Here is an 8,969-nt window from a genome sequence, read left to right on the forward strand (position 1 = left end):
CTCTTCCCCTCCACCAACAGAATTCCCAAATTCAGAGTCACCTGGAACTACCTCTTCTTCCATAAGCATCAAGGTTAAGACACTTCTGCCAAAACAGCTAAGCAGATCTCGCCATTACTGCTTCACCTACAGCAGTTTCGTGTCTTTTTAACACCAACCATTGCAAGTGCTGACATTTTGTATGCTTAAGGTACAGAGTTGCAGTGTTTTCACGTAAAACCACACTGATGGCTATCACAACCTTTGTCCTTTGTCATTCTACCTTTTTAATGCTCCTTTTTGTCCTGAGACCCCATCCACGTCGATCAGTTTTTATGATTTCAGCATCGGGGTAGAGTCTTTTGGTGAAGCACTGGTTCTGACATCGCTCTCCCGCCGGGCACACCTGGGGGTGGCACTCATACTGCAGCATCCTGTTCAGACACTCCGACTCCAGGCCACAGGGGTTCTCGTCCGACGGCTTGCAGTTACAGCGAGGGATTTCTGACAGATCTGCTACCTGAATCTGAACCTTCCCTATTACCTTGTTGGACTGTGGAACAAAGGAGAAAAAAAAAGAACAAATGAAGATGACAATGCACAAAGAACACAAACTTGACAGCTTTGCTGGAGGCCAATCATCAACTGTCTTGGAAGGCAAGAAAATAATGAGCATGTCATTATTCTTCTTCTACACCCTTTTGAAGGCCAGCGTGTCACAAGCATGCTTCCTGCAGTTCAGCAGCAGACGCATGCGCTTTTACAGGTGGCATCTGTTGCCCCTCAGCTGCCAAGTTCATCGGGGACGTACACTGTTTGGAGAAGCCAGCAGCAAGCAATTTAAGTGAAGAACATTAAAACTCATGACTCCAGACAGTACTGCATGAGTCTCTCCCCAGTAAAATCGCTAGCTCAGTAACTCAAAGCACACAAAGTTTAAGTACATCACTGGGATTTCTTCTAAATAAAACTAAAAACATTAAAGAAACAACACCAAGCCCTCTGTGTCCAAAATTGCTGGCAAGAGCTAGGCTCCGCAGCCTGCAACAGGATGAGCAGTCGGGATTCCTACTAATCTTGAGCTCAGCGTTAACCAAGTTTAGTAGGTTGTAATCGCCAGCACGTATCTAGGACACACAACATGAGCTTGCAAACAGCCAAGTTCCACCTTAGGTAAAACTGTTCTTCAGCAGTTACCTCTCTTTCACAAATACTCTGCTAAAAGAATGTTTTATGGTACTATAAGACAGAACAAAAGATTCTTGAAAAGAACAGCAAAATGATTTATTTGAATTTCCTTAAGCTTACATTGTTGCAAATATTGGTTTGAATGCATAGCTTACCAACGCACAGAATAAAAAGAGGAAAAGAAAGAAGCCAACTCACTTTGATGTGTTTATAAGGTGGAGGTTTCCTTGAATTTCTTTCAATTTCTAATGCCTCTTTGCTTTCTCTTTGTGCTTTCAGCTCCTGGAAGCGCTTTGCCGCTTCTTCAAGTGCTGTGCAGGGGAGTTCAAAATAGAAAGCAATTAGTACCAGCTGCTGTTAATCAGATATATACATGTATGTATTTAAATTATTTTAAAATTTATTTTAAAGCTAGGAGTAGAACTCTATAAACAAAAACACAAGCTAAAAAATGAGTTATTGCAGCATATCATGAATCTATCGTCAGGTACTTTTCAGTAGGTACGGAGAGACTGAACAATGATCCCATGCAGCGGAGCCCAAGCTCCATCTCAACACTTCCCAGTTTGTGGAAGAATTGAACTTGCCCACAACAATACACAATGAGTAGGCACTTAAAGAAACACATTTTTATCTGCAGTCAAGGGTTCTACATAATGTTTGCAACTTTAGGTGAACACAGAACACTAGTCACATAATATTCCCATGCAGGTTAAGTGGTGATGGAGACACAAACACGTGGAATTTTTGTCATAAACCACTATAAACTTTGTTTGGTTTTACCTTTCTTGAAGGTCTTGTTAATACTAGTTTGCCCCTCAGCAAAGCTTTTATCTCCTTCAACATAAGGGAAAACTCTGCCCTGGTGTACCCAATAGTAGTCATGTGAACCAAAGAAAAATACTGGGAAGTCCCCGATATCATGTTTGAGGCCCTGTATGTTGAGAGGCACAGACCTGGGATTGCAGATCTCTGCTGGCCACCACCTGAAATGTAGGGGGGAAAAAAAAAAAAAAAAAAGGGAAGAAAGTCAGTCCTTGAGCTATAGCCTTAGCTTCCAAGTTTGCCTAACTGGATTGAGAAACAAAAGCCAGTTTTCCTTTCCTAAAGAAATTAATTCCTCCCTTATGCAATCAAGGTTCCCTTCAGCAAAGCTTGGAAAGCACCATGCAAAAGACAAGAGAAGTTCTTATTCCAGACTGTGGAAAAGCCTTGTATGAACATACGTGACTTCTAAGATCACCTGTAAGTGCTTGTATTCCTGCAGGTGACTAACAGCAAACACAAGCTAGGACATCTTGGATCTATCAGACAGCCCCTGGTTTCCCATACTGCCATTACGCTATACAGAGCAAATGTAAGTGCAATCAATTATCCACCATGGCCTGGAAAACGCAGGAGAATTTAATTCAAAGGGTGCCATCGGTGTCTGACACAAAGTAGATGAATTATTGTATTTCTGATTCTTGTTTACGAAGACTGAGCTGCTCTGAGTTACCTTCTTGTTATTCTATAGCACGTTAAAAACCCAAAATAGCAAACTTGCCTGTAATTTCCAAGCTTGACCCAAACGATCTGCTTGTAACGTAGCTTCTTGCCAGCTTTACAGTCATTACAATTCCAGCATCCTTCAGGCATTTCTATGTTGAGACACTCAGGGTGGAAGGAAGCTGGGCAGGATTCACAGCATAACAGCTTTCCACCTTTAAACAAAGAAACCCTGCTTGGTTTATAGAAGTAAGGATTTGCTTCCCCCTTGTGCACAGCAACTGACATTCATTTTAAATCATCCATTCTACATTCCCGTTTGCCTCACAGAGAAAATGGCAAAAGAAAGGGATCAAGTCAAACTCCACAATGCTGGTTAAAAAAGACCGTGCAGTGCAACCATCTAAGGTGCAAGCTGGGACTCTTCGCTGCATCAGAGATGCACGAAAAAGCAGCCCCGTCTTTTTTAAACACGAGGGAAGTTGGCGGGAGAAGCGACATTCCCAGAGGCAGCGCTGCATCTGAAAGCAGTGCTGTTCGCTTTTAGCTCTCTGGTGATGGCCAAAGCAATGACAAATAACCAAATTTTTACAAAACGCTTTTTCAATCAACATTGTTATGACTGAATCCCTCAGCAATCAGTTAGTGCGCATTAACCCCCCCGCAGCCTATAGGTCGATCAATGCTTTTCTGTACCAAGGGCGTTATAAAAGAATTGTGGTAGGTCTGTTTATTCGACAAAAAGAAGTTTACCGATATAAGCACAGTGCATAACGCAGAATGGACATCACACGAGCTGTCCCCATCCCAAAAGTTCCTTTTGTGCACAAAGGAAATCTTAGCGCAGTGGTTAAGGTTAATTTCTGACGTTTACACTTATTTGGACAAAAGTTGTTTTGGCTGGCTCGTGTTTTGGCAGATGTATTAAATGTGGAGAGCCACAGCACATCTCTACGCCACCCTCAACAAGCAAAGCAGCTCATACAATAAGACTTGATACATTACATTTTGTAATATTTGATATATGTACATATATAAAATATATATACACATGTTTATAGATATGTAATTTTTAAAAAAATTAACAAGTCTTTGTGTCCCAGATAGAGAATCTGGGAGGGACTTGAGAGTATTTAAAGCAATTTTCCAGCACAGTATCACAAGAAGTGTGAACAGTAACTTTCAAACAGTTATCAGAAAATCTTGTCCACCTATAGACTTTCAAAAGTGTCATTGCATTAATTGATTGTCGCATGTCACAATAAGCATTCCTTAAACAAATCACTTGCATGACCAATACTGTATTTCCTCTGCTTAAAAACAGTAAAATCCAACTGTATGGATTTTCCAGACCTCCCTCCCCAAACCCACACTGAAATTTTAACTTTTAAAATTTGTTTTTGCAGATGTTATTTCAGAGGAAATACAGGCCCAGTGTAAATTACTGAAACATTACCCAACACGGTAAAATGCCGAGAGATGCAAAAATCAAACAAAATCAAACACAAAACTTTCAGGGCTAAGCAAGAAAAAAACCCAACACGTTGCTCTCAGGATGCATTAGTAAGATATTGCTCAAGCTAAGCAGAGGGCTCAAAATAATTTTTGTTTTCAGGAATTACAGGAACTACTGAAAGCCATTGATCTAGCAACGTTCAAAATAACCTAACTTTGGAATGGTTAATTGGGCACCGTTTCTGAACACTCTCAGGAAATCAAATTTCTGTGGGGAATAAAATGTCACATCTGAGTATTTTATACAGACAAGAGTTCTCTCCCCATCAGGTACTCTGAGATGCTACAGCACCACCCACGCCAGAGTAAAACGACCTCTCTCTCCCGGAGCTGCAGGGATCTCTGCACAGGACAAAAAGCATCTCCTGCCACTCGTCCAGCAGCACGGCTTCAGAGAGCGGGTACCGTCCCGCTAGGAGGGCGGGAGCACTGGCTGTCCCGAGCCGGCGGAGGTGGAACAGGAGGCCCAAGGACTCAGGGACACATACGCAGGCAAAACCTCGCTGTCTTCCCCCTTCGGACATCCTCAGGATGGCAACAGGACCCACCCGCGTTCAGCCTGAAAAATCCCTTCTTCTCTCAGGCCCTGCATAAGCTACCTAAAAGATCTGCAACAGAACATCCCCCTTCTTCTTCCCTAGAGCAGATCAATTTAAGAAGCTGGTTTACATCATCCTGGTAAGTACTGAACTGCAACAATATCAAGCTCTATTTGCCACCTCTTCGCGTTGCTGTGTAAATAGCCTCCCTGAAGCTGGAATAGCCTAGGCCAGATACAAAGCGATTTAACCTCTTTCAAGGAGAATTTAGTGACAGTAATTATTTTAAGCCCTTTTGTAATAAAAAAAAAAAAAAAATTGCCAACAACATGAACACACGCTCACAATAATCAATGAGTGAAGTTTACTGAAAAGCAGTAAGTGGTGCTTGACAAGCAGACATTTCTTGTTTGATTTAAAGAGAGAAATAATAGAAAAAGCGAAAGTAAATTACAGAGAAAGAAACTATGTTGGTTACCTTTCTCACATTTCTTTTTGGAAGCTGACGAAGGAGGAGGAATCATAGGTAATTTCATCAACTCAGCACGATTTGATTCATTCAGTAGGTAGTGGGACTTATAGGCATATGAACTGAACAGGGGGTCTGAATGATCCTGCACTACCAACCCTATACGAAACAAACAGAAAGAGATGAGTTGCAATGAAACTACCCATGATTCCATAAAGGAGAAAATAAAAATAAATCGAATGAACACCTCTAATGCATTTATGTGTGAATGAAAAAAAGATAAAATGAGGAAAAAGAAAAGTCTGACAGAAAGCTTCTTCACTAAGAAAGAGGTTACGTGTTTGAGAGACTAAATTAAAATGTAACTGGAAAAACCTACGATGAATAAGCTGCTTGTAAGTGGAATTTCAATTGTGCTTTACCCTTAACTTGTGCATTTATAGAAAAGCACAGGAAAAGCAAACGATTTTATATCTGTGTAAACCACCCTCCCTCCCACACAAAAAAAGCAGGCCAATTTGAAGAGCTGGGGGATGACGGTCACTGCATCAAAGGTCATGCTGCTCGTTGGGGCTACAAACTGAAAAGGCAGACGTTGCATACAAGAACTCACCGTCCCACTTACTACAAATCTATCTCTAAGATCTCATCTAGGAAAGTGTTCTGCCTTTATAATTGTGTTGGAAAAAAACAACACGAGGGGCCAGTGATCCTGCAAGGCACCAGAGGAGAAAGAACGGATGGAAGTGCTGCCCTACGCCATTCGTGTTTAAGTAAAGCTCCACCAAGCCTGCCCTCCCCCAGCTGCCAAATTAAACACTTTGGCCAAGCACTCTGTGCTCCTGTATGCACTGATTTCAAACAACGTGTTTGCCTTTCTCTGTCTTTCTCCACCAAGAAGAGTTTTCCCTCGTTGCTCCGAAGAGCCAGGCAGCCCATGCGAGAGCCCCGTAGCTACAGACCAGAAGCATTTGGCCAGTAATTCATGGGAAGAGCAGAGCAACCGAGACCCAGAGAAGCAGGGAAGATGAGCTACCAAGACAGCCACCAACTCCTTCCCGTGTGGGACACAGGCAGAGCTGAGTGCTGTAGAGCAGCTTTCGAACTGGGGTGTCTAAAAATCTGCTGTAAGGAGAACAGTGTCAGCCTACCTGGAAAGCATCTCCTCAGGAGAACTCATAACCCAGGTATGACCTACATGTGTAACTATGTGAACCTCAGCGTGCTTAACAAAGGGTATTGCGGGAAGGTGAACAAGAAGTCTTACAACGTACCGCATTTCAAGTACCTCAGGTTTGTGTATTTTATAGATTGTCTCATATCCACATTTTCTCACTTTGGTAATGTTTTGCGTCTAAATACAAAGTTTCTCCTTCCAGTATCAACTAAAACTAATTAAGTAACCGTTCTCACATACAGATGCCCAAGTATTTCTAAAGCATTCAGTTCCCCGTTTCTTTCTGAGCAGGTGCTCCCAGTGCTCCTGCCACAGATGCTGTCCTCACCTTATGTCCCTCATGCTGACCACAAATGACTAGACAGGACTCAATTCAACCCATCCGGGGGAGTTTGCTAAATGTAAACCTCGCACAATCTCTCTTCGGTGAAGCACACTGGCTCCTGATTCCAGCTACGCCTAGTAGAAACAAACCCCACAAAAATGTTCTAGAAGAACAAGTACATAGTTGCTGCAAAATACAGAGGATTCAGTCAGGTTTGTAACTTTTCAAGTTCTCACAACCAAGACTCAGTGAATATACAGGACAGGAAATTCCACCTGCTGGTGTTCAGAGGTTACTTATATTGCCAGAAGAAAATACACGCTTCTCTAGTTTCATCTCTGATGAAGCTAGGTTGGGGTATAAACAGAATTACTAAAACAATGTCAAATGGGAAACAAAAATAAAAAAGGCATGAAAATCTTCCTCTGCACTTCATTTATTTTTTAGAAATAAACGCAGGTCTGCATCTTCAGCAAGACTCCCTTACTGTAATTCAGTTTTGGAACCCTACTCCTAAATTCTGATTCCTACACCATGTACGTAAGATGGATGCCAAGTAGCAGGTATTCCTTTTCACAAAGCTTTTAAATAGGTTCTTCTCTTTTTCCTTCTTTTCATTTTACACCTTTGTGTCACAGAGTAAGGAGCCAAAACTTAAGAGAAAACATTCCCAAGGAGATTCACCTTCATATGTACCTGTAACAAACTGCTGCAGGTTTCTAGCCTAGAGTAGGTTCTCCTGTGCTTTTCGGGTGCTAAGGCAGTTCCAAGCATCTGCAGCAGCTGGCCACAGGGTTAATAAAGTACAGCTTCCATGGAATTTATTTAGCTGTTTTGCATCTTGCAATGTATTTTGATGCTACAGCTTAACAGCATTTTGAGACTGGTAGAAAACAAAATATGTAGGATAAATCCAGTGGCAGAAGCCTGCCAGTGCTTTCCATTCACATCTGGCACAAACACGGCTTCCATAACTGAGATCAGCCACACCGGCATCCGCGCGGCTCCCTAATGGCCAAGATCCTGTGGCCAACCTCACGCAGGAGCAGAGCAGCAGGACAAGACATCATCCTGCCACACACAATTCTTCACATTAATACTTACAGGGGCAGACTAACGCCACCACTGGACCTTGCCAAGAGACATTTCTAATCTGACATTCAAACCAGGGAAGATCCACAGAAACTCTTCTGTCATAAACCTACATCTGATCCTGGTGCCAGACTGACTCCGGACAAGTGACATAAAAAAACCACAAAATCAGAGTGCTGAAAATATTATGGAACTGCTCTACCTATCAGAAATTTTTTTTTTAATTATTCTACTCTAGCCCTAGAAAACTACTTCTCTCTGCATATTTATGTGATGCTTTTGGGCGTAACTACTGGTTAAATTAGTAACATTGAAGGATCGGTATTCTTTTCCCTCAGAGTTAGCATCTGATGCAGAATGCTGCAGCACACATGTTCAGCTCGCTCTGTTTCAAACACACAGCAACTGGCTCGGGTTTGCTGTTCAGACTGTGTTTGTGTGTGCAATAACACTATTGACCGAAATGAAACACAAACACACGGATAAGGCTACCTAAAATAAAAGAGCATAAAGACACATACAAGGTCCAATTTGCATGTGCACGTTTATGCAACGCTGCTGTGATTCACACCACAGATCTCCTGGTTTGGGGTGGCCCCAAAATGTTTAAATAAGCTCACAAAAGGAGAACAGTGCTCCAGGTTGTAAACATCTTTTTACACATTCAGAGGAGCTTTTCTAAGGCTCATTCTAAAGCTCCCTGTTTCTCTCTGAGCTTTTGGACGTTTTTTTAATTTTATTTTAAACTGGGTTCTTTGCGATGACTCCTAAATTACTTGGAAATGAGGAAAGGGGAAGAAAGGAGAGAGGCAGAAAGAAAATGATTCTGGCACCATCTTTCCCTTCCTATTCAAAGGTCTTTAGTTACTACTCTGCTCTTCCAAATTCAAGGCAATCTCTCCCACGCTGAACCTCCAACTGAAGGAACACAAGTGAAAACGAGTAACTTCAGGAGTCATCTCGTTTTCACGTCCTTATTAGTGACTTTCAAAGCTGCTGAAAAGAATACATCCAACAGAAATTTCTGAAACACCATATGGGACATGTATTATTATTCAAACACCTAATTGTGTCACTTCAATTAATCTGAGAGAATAACGGTATCTGTGCATCCTGTGACTGATGCACCACAACTTTTCACCCTGCTCTCTGGCAGAACACTAGGGACTTAAGGGCATTAAAAGTAACCTGTGGGGG

General features: G+C 42.0%; 1 protein-coding gene across 2 annotated transcripts in view; it reads right to left on the bottom strand.

Annotated features, from left to right (window-relative positions):
- The window catches only part of NSD3 (nuclear receptor binding SET domain protein 3), a 37,593-nt gene that overhangs the window by 9,574 nt on the left and 19,050 nt on the right, over positions 1 to 8,969 (bottom strand). The window contains exons 15-19 of one of the 2 annotated variants that reach the window (XM_009638281.2): positions 5,188 to 5,337; positions 2,714 to 2,870; positions 1,951 to 2,153; positions 1,366 to 1,478; positions 263 to 532 (exon numbers count right to left, since the gene is read on the bottom strand). In XM_009638281.2, the coding sequence (XP_009636576.1) occupies positions 263 to 532; positions 1,366 to 1,478; positions 1,951 to 2,153; positions 2,714 to 2,870; positions 5,188 to 5,337 (893 nt within the window). The remainder of the gene's footprint in view (positions 1 to 262; positions 533 to 1,365; positions 1,479 to 1,950; positions 2,154 to 2,713; positions 2,871 to 5,187; positions 5,338 to 8,969) is intronic. The other variant, XM_009638283.2, reaches the window with a different exon arrangement.

The sequence above is a fragment of the Egretta garzetta genome, unplaced genomic scaffold (genome assembly GCF_000687185.1).
Source record: "Egretta garzetta isolate BGI_Z169 unplaced genomic scaffold, ASM68718v1 scaffold725, whole genome shotgun sequence".
NCBI classification, from domain to species: domain Eukaryota; kingdom Metazoa; phylum Chordata; class Aves; order Pelecaniformes; family Ardeidae; genus Egretta; species Egretta garzetta.